This window comes from Megalops cyprinoides, chromosome 1, assembly GCF_013368585.1.
Source record: "Megalops cyprinoides isolate fMegCyp1 chromosome 1, fMegCyp1.pri, whole genome shotgun sequence".
Lineage (NCBI taxonomy): Eukaryota > Metazoa > Chordata > Actinopteri > Elopiformes > Megalopidae > Megalops > Megalops cyprinoides.
Window position 1 is genome coordinate 60,713,827 of NC_050583.1, and position 15,120 is coordinate 60,728,946.

At 39.5% G+C, this 15,120-nt stretch overlaps 1 protein-coding gene across 1 annotated transcript in view; it reads left to right on the plus strand.

The window, feature by feature from the left end:
* Window positions 1-1,185: 1,185 nt before the first annotated feature.
* LOC118780253 (STE20-like serine/threonine-protein kinase) overlaps window positions 1,186-15,120 on the plus strand; it is a 29,065-nt gene continuing 15,130 nt past the window's right edge. The window contains exons 1-3 of the mRNA XM_036532665.1: window positions 1,186-1,781; window positions 10,472-10,636; window positions 14,457-14,505. Of these exons, the coding sequence (XP_036388558.1) occupies window positions 1,632-1,781; window positions 10,472-10,636; window positions 14,457-14,505 (364 nt within the window). The 5' untranslated portion in view covers window positions 1,186-1,631. The remainder of the gene's footprint in view (window positions 1,782-10,471; window positions 10,637-14,456; window positions 14,506-15,120) is intronic.

Below are 15,120 nucleotides of genomic sequence, written 5' to 3' on the forward strand. Positions count from 1 at the left end.
CAAGGTTGGTCAGTGAAAATGGAACTGGAAATGTCAGTTATGGGAATGAGGAAACAATGCTGTAAATGATGTCACCCATATTTTGAAGGTCGGCACTCTGTCAAGTTTTTCCCATCTCAAATGTTCAAATGCAGACAATCAATGGCTCTAAGGAGCGTATTGACCACATTATGAACATTGATGATGGATTGCTGAGGTATAATTGTTTCTTAGTGCCACACGTTTCTTTGGTGGAATTTGAAAGCAAAATAAAGGGGTGCGTCATGCAATGCTGATAATGATACTAGATATGTATCACGTTTAGTTAAAACGTCCTCAAAGGTATGGAAGTTACTTTTTTGTGTGTGTGAAAATGGCAATAGAAGTAGAAAAATAAAGCTGTGCTAACAGAAACTTAAGTTGATGATGTCAATCATTCGTTTACTATCTTTACAAATCAAAACCTAAAGGTTTAGTTTGGTTACAGTAGGATAGACTGTCTTTGGCTTTGAATGATTTTTCTCGAAATTCAAATAAAGGATTTGTACTGCTTTCATATTTACAACTGCGTGAGACGAAGGGGGGAAATTAATGCCTAAGCACGGGTTTTTAATTGGCTGAATTTTTTTTTGCACTGAGTTGGGAGGATTAAAGTATTACAATCAGGCAACCTTACAAGGGACTTCACCATCAATTACAAAGCAGAAAAAAATACAAAACATATGAAATGCAGTTATGTAGCAACATACGACTGTTTTTAATATGGTGACACTGTAAAAGGAAAAACTCGCTAAACCATTTCCAAATGAGTAAATGTAAATTTCCAAAGCTTTGTGACGTTCCCACGTGCAACTGAAACTGTATACACAAGACTGCGGTTGCGCAATCCATGAACGCGCTTTTTACAGCAAAGCGGTTATCATCATTCATGAAGTTGAACCAAGGGAAACAAGAAGTCCGTTGAACTGAATCAACGACGGACGAATATTTCTGTTAAATCTGAGAGTGAACTATCACTGTTTGCTGGAATACAACACTCTGGGAAACGCGGTTTTATCATAGTCTTTGCTATTACCGTTACTATATTGATAAAAGGGGGGAAGAGCGTTTCTCAGCTTGAGTTGTTGGGCCGGAGACCCCGGTTGTTCTTGGGAGTTGGGACCAACTGCTGCTCCCCCTCTTGCCTGACAGGCAGTCGACGGATATGCAATGTAGAGAGAGTTCAGTTTGCATCGTTCAGATTGTTCAGATTGCATCATACATATTAGAAGTGTACAGGCAAATGTTTGAGTTTGCTTGCTAGCTAGTTTGCTGGCTATGAAGACAGAAGCTTATTCTGGTAGCCAGCTAGTTAGTTTGTAACATTGATGTCGCGCTGGCCACGTTCTAGCGAATCGTTGACTCAGGTGTATTTAGCCATCTAGCTATCGACTAACTAGCAGTACAGATGTAACTATCTAGCGGTATGTAGCTTTAACCAAGTTTTAAAGATGTCTAACACCATGCATTTGCAAGTTAACATACCTGTTTAAATGCTAAGGGACATATACTAGCTGGCTGGCTGGCTAGGATAGCTACTTTTGTGTTAATATATTGGCTAGCAAGCTAGCTAACGGTTGACGGACGAGTGACAGCAAAGCGTGGGCTTCAAGATGTCCTTTTTTAATTTTCGCAAAATATTTAAGTTGGGGGCAGAAAAGAAGAAAAAACAATATGAACACGTTCATAGAGACGTGAATCCGGAGGAGTTCTGGGAGATTATTGGTGAACTGGGAGACGGAGCCTTTGGAAAAGTGTACAAGGTAACGTTTTTTTTAGTATTATAATTTGGTATTATAATTTAGTATTTACATTTGTTTCCCACCTTTCAAAGCATAATTTTTACTTTGTGTTGGTGTTTTCAAGTGACCACTCTAATTTGTCTCAAGATACTAAACCGCTAGGTAGCTCACTGACGCTGGATGCTGAAAAATCTGATTGTTGGTATGCACAGGCAGCTAGCTGGTCAGCTACCTGACAGTCAAATTTTAAAGGTTGATTTAGCTGTGTTGCTAGCCGTTGTAGCTCCTATTGCAGCATTAAATCTACGAATCTCTTCCACGTCGAGTACAAGTGGATGGAAACGTTTTGACTGTCTGCCTTGTTTTCATGACTTGCATAGTTCTCACCACGCACGCATGGCTGTTGTTTCATTCTCGTTTATCAATGCAATATACAGGTCCTTCTCAAAAAATTAGCATATAGTGATAAAGTTCACTATTTTCCATAATGTAATGATAAAAATTAAACTTTCATATATTTTAGATTCATTGCACACCAACTGAAATATTTCAGGTGTTTTATTGTTTTAATACTGATGATTTTGGCATACAGCTCATGAAAACCCAAAATTCCTATCTCAGAAAATTAGCATATCATGAAAAGGTACTCTAAACACGCTATTAACCTAATCATCTCAATCAACGAATTAACTCTAAACACCTGCAAAAGATTCCTGAGGCTTTTAAAGACTTCCAGCCTGATTCATTACTCAAAACCGCAATCATGGGTAAGACTGCCGACCTGACTGCTGTCCAGAAGGCCATCATTGACACCCTCAAGCAAGAGGGTAAGACACAGAAAGAAATCTCTGATCGAATAGGCTGTTCCCAGAGTGCTGTATCAAGGCACCTCAGTGGGACGTCTGTGGGAAGGAAAAAGTGTGGCAGAAAACGCTGCACAACCAGAAGAGGTGACCGGACCCTGAGGAAGATTGTGGAGAAGGGCCGATTCCAGACCTTGGGGGAGCTGTGGAAGCAGTGGACTGAGTCTGGAGTAGAAACATCCAGAGCCACCGTGCACAGGCGTGTGCAGGAAATGGGCTACAGGTGCCGCATTCCCCAGGTCAAGCCACTTTTGAACCAGAAACAGCAGCAGAAGCGCCTGACCTGGGCTACAGAGAAGCAGCACTGGACTGTTGCTGAGTGGTCCAAAGTACTTTTTTCGGATGAAAGCATATTTTGCATGTCATTCGGAAATCAAGGTGCCAGAGTCTGGAGGAAGACTGGTGAGAAGGAAATGCCAAAATGCCTGAAGTCCAGTGTCAAGTACCCACAGTCAGTGATGCTCTGGGGTGCCATGTCAGCTGCTGGTGTTGGTCCACTGTGTTTTATCAAGGGCAGGGTCAATGCAGCTAGTTATCAGGAGATTTTGGAGCACTTCATGCTTCCATCTGCTGAAAAGCTTTATGGAGATGAAGATTTCATTTTTCAGCACGACCTGGCACCTGCTCACAGTGCCAAAACCACTGGTAAATGGTTTACTGACCATGGTATTACTGTGCTCAACTGGCCTGCCAACTCTCCTGACCTGAACCCCATGGAGAATCTGTGGGATATTGTGAAGAGGAAGTTGAGAGACACCAGACCCAACACTGTGGATGAGCTTAAGGCCGCTATCGAAGCATCCTGGGCCTCCATAACACCTCAGCAGTGCCACCGGCTGATTGCCTCCATGCCACGCCGCATTGAAGCAGTCATTTCTGCAAAAGGATTCCCGACCAAGTATTGAGTGCATAACTGAACATAATTATTTGAAGGTTGACTTTTTTTGTATTAAAAACACTTTTTTTTTATTGGTCGGATGACATATGCTAATTTTTTGAGATAGGGATTTTGGGTTTTCATGAGCTGTATGCCAAAATCATCAGTATTAAAGCAATAAAACACCTGAAATATTTCAGTTGGTGTGCAATGAATCTAAAATATATGAAAGTTTAATTTTTATCATTACATTATGGAAAATAGTGAACTTTATCACTATATGCTAATTTTTTGAGAAGGACCTGTAGCTCTATGTATACAAATATAGAAACCTCTCTCGGTTCACTGACTTAAAACTGCAAGTGAAGTGCACTGTATTCATGTGTCAAACCTTAGCTTGATAGCTAAGTGGTTTCATACTATAGTCATGTAAACATCATGCCAAACGTTATCCGTAAGAAACCTTGGGATGTTGTGACAGCATGATATTTTGTTCTGTCTGTGTGTTTGCGCGTAAAATGTATACAACATGTCTGCAACAGTCATGGCTCTCACATCAAGTCAATCATTCAGTTCCTAGCAGCCAACATGTGCATCTCTTGAGCCACTTTCCATAGGTTATCACTGACCTTACATGTCACACATCTGTGACCACCCGGCAGAGATGTGAAGTCCTTGACGTTTTAAAGAATGTAAGTGAGAAGAAACACCAGGAAAGTTTTCAACAGAGAATGATCACTATGTTACTCAGAAAAAAATGTCACATGAGCAGGCACCAACAAAAATGAGTGCAACAAAGTCCTCTGAGAGATCTCATCAATTACTAATACTGTCACTGAAGATGTGGAGTTGAGACTGGTCAAGCAGCATAGAAGCATAGTCAGTCAAATCTGAGAAAAGAGAGGTACAGTACAGTGGAGTTGTTTGGAAACGTGTCCTGTATTTAGAAGATTGTCTCCGAGCAACACTAAATATCCACCTGTATCAATGGCTAAAGTTAGTGTAGTTCAACTGTTGTTCAAGCTGCCAATTCAAAGCTGTGTTACATCCTCTGTGAGAATAAGGGTATGTTGGAAAACAGTGCTGTAAGTCCTGTCCCTGTTACTTAATGTGGAAAATTACTAATATATTTCGCGGCAACCTTCATCTGTAAAATAATTAATCTTACTTAATGGTGCAACTGTAGTGTCCCACCAGGGATTAGAACCCATGATTTTTATGGACAGAAGCTTTACAATCTTTAGGACCACCCCGTGGGTCACTTTTGAAGGTATTTAGTTCAATATCCTGTATTGTCTGCTGTTTACTAATACAGCCCTTATTTCACATTATAAACCTATGTGTCCCCCTTTCCCTTGTTCTTGTTTTTGTACTTTTTTTTCTCCAAAAGGCTTTTTGAGTTGAATTTTTAATTATGTCGATTATGACACAGCTTCCGCTGCCCTCGAGCTTGCTGCAGAAGGGAAGGGTTCAATTTATGTGACTGACGTTGTATTTTATCAGCCATGAAGGGTGTACAAAGTCTATTCTGCACTGTGATGTAATAAAAGCACCCAATGAAATGTTGTTTTCTGCCATCCATTTTAGTATTTTAATGAGTGTGATGGCTGATTTCCAAAACCTTGAATATCAATCTAATCTAATCTTGAACATCTAAGACTTCTTTCTGGAACAAAATACTGTATCATAAAAGGTTTCAGTGTTGAGTCAAGCTGGACCACTTTTTCATTGTGCAGGAATGTTTGTTGTTTCTAAAGTGATTGTCAGTGTGAAAGACATGAAAGTAATGTAAGCTTCATTCAATTCTGGATTGTGGCCTTGGTATAGATGGGCATCATTTTGATTAAAAAAAATAATAATAATGCATATGAATTGCTGGTAACTATGTGGGAGTTTTGCACGCGGCTTTGGGATTTGTATTTTCAATCTGCGTGATGCACATGAATTAATCTGCATTAAAATGTTTGACACCAGATATTTTTATCTTTTCAAAAAATTCCATATTTTATCTGGTAAACTGGCCTGTAGTGCTGAAAGGAGGCTGTGTAACCATATTGCACATTAACATGACTATATTACCGTATAGATTCTGATCGTAATACATGCATTGTGTTTGGTATTTGGTATCTATACATATGTACCTTCTGGTAGTGTTATCATGTGATATTTGTGTGCATCAGTTTGTTGTAGTGTTCTGTAATCTCAGTGATTACTGTGAGTTGGTTGTATCTAGCCATTATTGCAACCACCTTCAAAAACCATTGCATGAAGAGCTGTATCTATCAAGGGAAATTATGGAAAGTGTGATCCAATTTTCTTAGACAGAACCTCACATTCTTTCTAAATATACGTCAGTAAGTATAAAATCTCTTTTGTTGCATAATATGCAATTTCAGAAATATCCACTAGACTCAGACATAGTCAAACCTCTTTTACTGAAAGCTTCAGTGAGTTAGCAAGGACAAGAAAATCTTCACCTTAAATCCACAAGTTTGACTGCTTGTGTTAAACTTGAATCCTAGGATATATAGTTTTCAATGATGCTTTTAAGAATTCCTTTACTTGGTTTAGGTGCTTTTTAGTTATCTAGCGAAAGATAATCACACTTAGTTTGCAGCTCAGTGGGATTTTTTGTTTGTTTGTTTGTTTTTGTGAAAATCATTTTCATGACAACGATGTGCATATTGCCTTATTGTGTAACTAGTCTATTCCCAGCGGACACCTCCCAAATATTGTCCACATTTAGAGGTCTGCATCCCAAATGGAAAGGGTGTCTGGAAGAGTCACATGTCACATGATTTGCCCTAACAGGTGTGTTACTGTTAAATAATGAAAATTGTTTGCGAAAAGCACATTTTAGAACCCTCATTTTGTTTTTAATGTGCTGTAGGCTAATAACTGCAATGCATGTTTGGGGAATGGAGCAAGCCATATGTGCTCATGTGTGTTCATTGCTGTTATTTCATTCTTGTTATTAAACAAGAACATTATTTAGACTGTAGAAAATTACTGTAGAACCATGTTTTGGATTGGATTTCACTAAGCATCTCCTGAGAGTGTGTTCCTATTTCACAGGAAACATATTTGTACAACTGTAGCCTATAAGACTGTAAGAATGCTAACATGAAAATGACTGTACAACTTAATGTTTTCCTTACTGTTTGTGCTTTTTATTAATATCATTTTTAATTAATATTTAATATTAATGTCTTCATCCAAGTTTCTTTTCTTTTCTTCAATTGCAGCATGTTGCCTGTCAATGAGGAGACAAAAAGTAGAGTGGTGATATGCATTATGTAGTCTCTTTGACCACCTTGCTTGGGTTATGCTGTGTCCCTTCCCTTTTGGATTTCTCATGGTTATGTAATCGCCATGTAGACATGTGGTGCTGCCATTTGTATTAAACTACACCTCCTTTTTATAGCACCTCACCCAGACAGCATTCTGCAAGAATTAAAGCAAAACTATCTTTAAAATCTAAACTAAAATATCTTTAACATTTTTATCTATTACCACTTATCTTTAACACATTTTAAGTTGAATTATTTTAAAATAAGCACCCCATTGTTCATTTATAAACATCAGATGCAGCTCAAAGGACAGGAACAGGAACACTGTTGTTGACAAAATGGAGAGGTGACATTGCCAGTGGCAGGTCTGTTTAGTCTCTAATGTTACAATGCTACCAAATTCAAAGTTTGTTCAAGGCTTCACTAATCTAGTTTCTCTGAAGTGTGTCTGCTGAACATTTTCACACTGGTAAAGAAATCATATCTTTACAAAATAAAGTGATAACACAGGAATATGTAAAAGTAATACAGATATTTAGGATTATAATCAGACTGTTTGCAGAACTATCATGTTTACATGTTTCTCTCCTGAGACTTAATTTGATCCGTGCAGTCACCGCATGGGTGCTGTAAGTGACCTCTAGCATTGTATAATTTTTGTAGCTAACTGGGCAAAGCCTTTTGGACAAAGCAGGGTTGACTACATCTAGGTCTTAAATCATAAAACATCTGTTTTGTTATTCCGTACAGTTGATGTGACACCTGTGAGTTGATGTATTCACCTACCTATATTGTAGCTAACAATAAGGTCAGAAAGTGCATATCAACTATCTTAACTGACTTGATAATAATGGTAATCTAATGTTCTTTTACATTAATATTACCTCAGGTGGTGATATACCCAAGACAATGTGTATCACAGCAAGGGTTCCATTTACTAAGACATAAAATTGATTTTAAAATGAAAATGCTGCATAGGCTGCCATGCGGTTGATGGTTTTACACAGTAATCATTTTTTTGTGAAAATTCCTCCATGTTAAGCAATCTGAGAGCACTTGAAATGCATTTCTTTACTTCAGCAATGCATCTGTGAGTGGTCTGGATCACTTCTAAACTAATGATGCTTTTTATGAGCTACGTTAGTTGCTACGATGTTGAGAAATATCATGATTGTGATCTCTGCACCGCATGGTGTTCGTCTTCCTGCATATCTTTTAGAAAGCTGGGTGCAGGTTGGCTGACTGCTGATTTAAGGAGCTGAAAAAGCTTCCTTCTAATGAACTGATAATGTCACGGTTTCCCATTCGTTACTGTCTGAAATGTTGTACTAATAAAAAATATCTACAAATATTTCACTTTTCAACTACTACCATGTTTTTAATGAATATAGAAATTAAAAGTGTTAACTTTGACAGCTGTTGGGTGTGTCATTATTTAAATTCACAGAATAAATTGATAGTGTCAAAGTATACGTGCCGATATATACTGACAACAATGCAGATATTTCTTGATGTATTATGGTTATAGGCATGTGCATGAAAACTCGTTCTCATTGTCTTTATTGTGATTTGTAAATGTGGTTCATTTGGTATTGACTGTAGCATGTGGAGCTAATAATAAGCAGCTTTTCATTTGAACTCCGTTATGGTCGAGAAGTGTGGCTAATACAAATTGACTTTTTCAGTTCATTTTTAGTGTTCCACAGCATAATGTATGTACGTTTGCTGAAAACAGTCAAATGTACTTTCACGCATCATGCTTATCAGTTTGCTGTTCACACAGAGCAGTTATTAGGCTTCTGAGGTGGCAGTGAATCAGCAGATGTGTGAAGGGCCTACACATATATCACACCAAGACTGAAGTGGTAAAGTGGGTGTAAGACACACTATGGGAGTATAAAGGCCGCAGATTGTGGTAGCACAGCCTGTGATTTCCCTGTTAAGCTTTCTCTAGTTACAGCAATGACCTTAAAGGTTCAGCTAGAATGACTAGCCTAAATTCCCTGAAAGCTAAGAAATTGATGACAAACTACAGACATATTTTGTAGTACATGATCTGTTAGTGCATCATTGCAAAATAAAAAGGAAATCTGAATGGTAGGTCATCATATCAACCAGCTATTTTAAATTCACTATTGATACGAATGAGTTAATATACAGCAGATTGGATTGAACAGAAGTATATGTCCATGCAAACATACAATAGAGAAACAGTCCATATCCTCCATATCAGAAAAAAAAAGTGATACCATTATTTACAGGAGGTTGTTTTACTTGGTGTTTTTATCAAACCACAATGTACATAAGTTATCCATCCATCCATATTTAATCATAGTTTTTATTTAAGTAGACTGTTCAATAAAAGAGCAAAACAAAGTTCTATGAGTCAGAGGGAAATTGATTTCTTTGGAATGACTATCTATGGATTGTATCTATTGTATTGTGTCAATCTATAGTATTGTACCTCACTTGTAAATCGCTTTGGATAAAAAAAGTCTGTCAAATGAATAAATGTGAATGTAAATGTATGGAATATGTAGAAACAAGTCCATAGCATTAATGTTTTCTGCTTTAGTAACCATTTACATCTAACTGAAGCTTGACAAGTCATGAAAACTGTGCACATTCATGCATGCAATCATGAATGGAAAAACAAACCCTTTTACATTATGCTACAGTGTAATGTCCAGTGCTAAACTCATTCTGGTTCAGGCTGTTCAAACAATATATATTATTTTAACTGTAACTGTGTGTAAGAAGTAAGAGTAAAGGCTTCAGGCTTAATTATGGTAACAAGTGGCACAAAGTGTTTTGCCTGCTTTTCCATGGAGTGGAGCTTTGCACTCATCCTGAAACTGTGACTAGTAGAAACGGCAAAGGCATTGGCTGGGGCTGAGAGAGCAACATGACCAAATACAAATATTAATGCAAATATAAAGTAAGATAAATTTAGAGCTGGACACAGTCCATCCTTTTCCATTCACTGTGTCGAGTACCCTGTGCTCATCAACACTGAATATTAAAGCATAAAAGTTTAGCCAAATATAGCAGCACAGTACTATCAGTTATTTGCAGGAAGGAAGGAATGTGGAATAAAGTGAAGCTGTTTTTATGTCCTGTGTCATTTAAACAGTCCTCTATGCACATTTAAAGGAATTTAGTTCCTTCCATTACATTTACATTCTGTAAATATGAATATCTTGTGTGTCTGTAGTGGAGAGAAAACTCAGAACTTTCCTTTCCATCATGAAAGATCATGCTTAACTAGCAAAGTATCTCCAGTTACAGAAAACGTTTAAAAATAATGAGAACCAGAAGTGTGCTTTGAAAAAGCAGCAGTGGGCACAAATGTGTTTGCCACGTGTTACCACATTTAGTTTTTTTTTCTTTTTCTTTTTTGCTTGTTTTCTCTTCAAAACCAAATAGTTGCCATTGACATTGCATTACATTCAGCCCTTGCACGCAGATTCTCAGCAATGGCCTCAAAAAATGGCCTAGTTTTTTACCCAGCACGTGGACACCCAGGTGAATTTGCACTTGTCTCTCAAGAAAACGTCTGCTCCTCAAAAGTTTCATTATTGAATGATCCACCTTTGACTTTACTCTTTCTGTAAGTAACCTACATACTCAGTCATTTGACATGAAGGTCATTCAATCCATTTTTTTTTTTTTCCGTTTCAGGCTCAGAACAAGCAGTCTGGTATCCTGGCCGCTGCAAAAGTGATCGACACAAAGACGGAGGAGGAGCTGGAGGACTACATGGTGGAGATCGACATTCTCGCCTCCTGCGATCACCATAACATCGTCAAACTGTTGGACGCCTTCTACTACGAAAACAAGCTGTGGGTGAGTCTGTCCCCGTGAGAGGGTGGGTTTGCGGAGCCGGGTTTATGTAAGCGTGCGTAGGATTGAGTGTACGCCGCCGAGGCTGGTGTGCGTGGGAGGAGCCCGACCCGGGTGGGAGTGGAAGAGAGGGGGTCACCCTGCACACTCCAGCAGGCCCAACACAAGGCGTAATTACTCTGCTGTGATACCGCACAACTGAAGCTCAGACGCTCTGGTCCTCACAGAAACACGCTGTCCTCTTACACATCATTTCCCTCATTTCTCCACACCCCCTGGGACACTTTGGGGATTGGTTATTTGAAATTGTCAATATATGAAAATCATGTTTGTGCAAAAACATTTCATCCTATACACCGTGTGCACCTCTCCCGTCAGGGATCACATGCCTGTTAACGTGATCCACGGAATTGAATGCAAATGACTACCTCTCAAAACACTACCTGGCTTCACTCTCATCATGTCATTGTTATTCCCCTTTTTACATCAGGGAAGTAAAAGAGCATATGACCTTTTGCGGTGGTGTGATTGTACATCTTAACCTAGGTAAAATATGTATGTAAAATATCCCCCTAGACACGACAGGTGGTAAATGACAAATCACTTGTCTGTAGTGTCTATGGTAACAGTGCATAGTGGTTTCAATCACAGCTCATGTGATCTTGTTGTTACAAATCCTTACTAGTTCTGTACGACCTCTGATGGCATTTAGATTGGATGTGGTTTCAGGTGACCTTTGGCATACATGTAGCCATGGATAAAGTACAATTACAAATTGCCGGTGAAATTATTTGTGAATAAATGAGTGGAGTATTTACATGCATTACGTTACAAGAAATAATACCTCAGCATAGTAATTACTTTCATGTGAAGTACTTACATTTTATGGAAGTGCAAGCGTGTCTGATACTAAATTGTTTAATGCATTTTAGAAATGTGATCAAAATCTAAGAGCTCATGCCTGTAAAAAGGCTTTGTTTGCTTGACATCTTGCCTCTGTTGTTCATAAGTAGGTCTGAGGACAAAAGAGAAATTCAAGCTTGGGAAAATCCAGTGTATAACATTGTACTTAGTTTCACTGCAGCCGCCGCTGACTGGCATCAGATTTATGAACCGTCATAATTAACAGCATATTCGGTTACAGTCAAGTGCAGTGAGCGCCGCACCCCACCCCTTTCCGGTCCCCCTCGCTTTTCATTGTCTTTTGAATAATTGATGTTATGCAATCGAGGTTGTGTAATGATTTTTATGTCAGCGGGTAACAGTGTACCTTGTCGTGCTAATGGTCTAGTCCTGTTTGTGTTTTGTGCTTTGAAAGAGGATATCTTGTTGTTACACAGACGACAGCAACAATTGAGCGGTTTTTGTTGGAGTAAATCAAAAACACTTACGCGGATAAGCACCATTAAAGAAGCTGGTTGTGTGCACCTTTTTAACACAGTGCCCTCATTTCCAAACATTTTAATATTATGCAAACCGCTTCTGGACTGATGCCTGCAGAGTCATGCGTCGCTGGTGAGAAGTTTAACAGGCTCACTGGAAAAGGTGATTTGCTGTGAGGCAACATCTGTTCCATCAGATTTTATGTTGTTTGTATTATAATTATTATTTACTTTTCCCAGTGTGATGAAACGTGCAATACATGAGGTTCCCTCGTGAATAGTGATCCCTTACTTGCTAACACGCTCTCAGCAGCACGTGAATGGGTTCCAGAGGTCATATCTACAGCGTGGGTGAGGAAGCCACAGCCCTTTCATTTCCCTGCCGGCCTCAGCGAGCAGATTGCGTGGGCTATTGTTTTTGAAGCAGGACTCGGACGGCGTATCGCCCCCCCTTGAAACAACACTCGGAGGTCCAGGGTCAACAGAGGAGCTTTTTATTTTCCGCCTGCTTCTGTATCCCGGTGCCCTCTTTTCTATCTCGTATGTGTAGAGTAGAGCTGATCTGTCTTTTAAGTGTCAGAGATATCTGGCAAGTATTTCAGAGGAGCAGTGCGATTCTTATTCCACTCCTCCTCTGACTGCCTTCCTCCACCCACCTTCTCCCCCTCCTTCATTCCCTCACTCTTGATTCCCCTGCCTCCCTATTCGTTTCCTCCCATCTTTAGCACAGTCACTGCCCCGTCAGCAGGGAAGCACACACAAACTTGTGTATTGACTGAGGTATGAATCACACGGTCCTGTTCCTTAAAAATTTAATTTGTCAGTCAGACAGATTAAGAACTGTTGCCGTGTTGTTCGGCTCCTAATTGAAAACGTGTGGATAGATGTTGCAAGCAAGCAACCATTTGTGGCGAGAAATATTTTTGTTTAATATTCATCAGGGATCACCAACACGATGCGTGTTCACAGTGTGTTAGAAGGCGGTGAAGGCACTTCAAAATCCCAAAATAGGCATCAGTCAGCTTGGAAAGGGCCACCATGGAGAGCTTCTAATGATGATCAGATATGTGACCCCCCTCCTGTCTCACAAAGCATCTAGACTTACTAGGAGGGTGTAGATAGATTCTGCTCCCAAGCAGTGGATCATATTCTTTTTTTTTTTCCACATAATGGTGGTTGGGGATAGGATTGCAGTTGAGTAAACTGATTCTGGATCAGTTGTTGGAGACCAGGACCTGTCGTGTTTCCTTAACTCTGAAGCATCCAGTATCTTTAAAATAACGGAAACTGTGCATAAGTTGAAATGATATCAGTAAGGAGGTCCTTTAGAAAGCATCCTTTGTACATCCAGCCTGAATGACAGCCCAATCGTGCACATGTGTAGTATCGTGGTGTGTTTTGCATTTTGCGGTTCTTTAGCCTTGTATTTTTTCTTGTGCACAGCGGTGCTGTGGCAGCGTAATAGAACCACAGAATTGTGAATGGCGAAGTGGCCAGTCCAGATGCCTGACCTTAGCTGTGAACTACTTGGTATGCATGGAAACTGTAATCCTATTTAAAGAGCTAAGTTCTGGCACTGTTCTGTGTGAAACTGTAGGAGTCCCTGTATAAATCCTCTTACATCAGCAGCCATATTGAGAGCCGTAAAACCTTTAATACTCACCATGTTCATTCACCAGCCAACTCACCCTTAATATGTGGAGACAGCTGGTCAATGAATTCTGTGCAAGGACAGGGACCTACTAAACATCACAGAGAAGATATGTACAATCTTAGACCAGGAATTTTCAGTGTTTTGTCTTAATTATTTAGTTGTGTGTATTTTGATTGGGTGGGTCAGTAAACCAGTGCCCCTTGAAAACTAATGAAACTGTCTGTATTGTGGGGCCTGACAGCTGAGCTCGTGCCTCCTCATAAAGTCCGTCTGACACGTTTCATGATAGAGAAGGGTGATAAGTTACTCCTATGAGTACTCCCATACTGAAACAAAACGAACTTTGCACTGAGTATTGTAAAGCTATGACATGTATTCTGTCTTTTTATCTTCTGTTATCTTTGGCAATTTCGAGAACTAAATGCCCGTCACATGTGGATTTGAGGGAATATGACTGGTGCGCTCTGCAAAAAGGCACTTACTCCAAATGGAAAGCCATATACAATGTGTGCAGCAGTGTGACACAGTAGTAAAGAGCTAGGCTTATAACCCAAAGGTTGCTGGTTCAGTTTTACTGTAGGTCACTGCTGTTGCACCCTTAGACAATGTACTTACCCAGAATTGCCTCAGCAGATGTCCGTCTGTATAAAGAGATAACAAGTAAAAATGTCAACTTTGCAAACCACTCTGGATAAAAGTGTCTGGTAAGAAAAATGTTATGCATAACAATCAGTGTACACAGAAGTCCTTGTGATTAATACTATTTCAATTTTCTTCCTCTCTGCAGATTCTGATTGAGTTCTGTGCAGGGGGAGCTGTCGATGCAGTGATGTTGGGTAGGGAGTGTTTAATGTGTGTGTGTGTGTGTCAAAAATACTTTACCAGAAGTCACTAGCGTAAAATGCACCAACAATGATGTCACTAGATTAAAATGCACCAACTATTTCTTTGAAAGCATTGCTCTGTATCTGTGCTTCAAATATGTAACTAATTCCTGCTATTTTGTATGGATACATGCCATTCTTCCCGTCAGTGCCTTCCAAGGACACCAGCACTGCAGCTTTGCTGCTCTGTCCTGGTTTGTCCTGTTTTGACACTTCAGCATTGGCAGTGTGTTGTTTGGAAGCATCTGGAAAACTGGCACCATTGTTTACCTCCTTTTTTAGTTCATTCTGCCGCACAGCACCGACTGTTCTGTTGTTAGTCATATCCAGTAACAGCATCTGGCTGCAAGTTGCTTTGTGTCTTTATGTCTGTATTCTGTGATGAAATCGACTTCTAACAATCGCCAGTAAACAAATAAATCACGTATGTTCACGCACATGTAGAACACCCAACCTCAGAGAGGCAAACGTTAGGCAACAGAGAAGCTGTTGGACCAGGTCTGACATCAGTGACACGTAAGAAATGTCATACATAAAAGTTACTGTCATAGGCCATAGCGGGTAAAT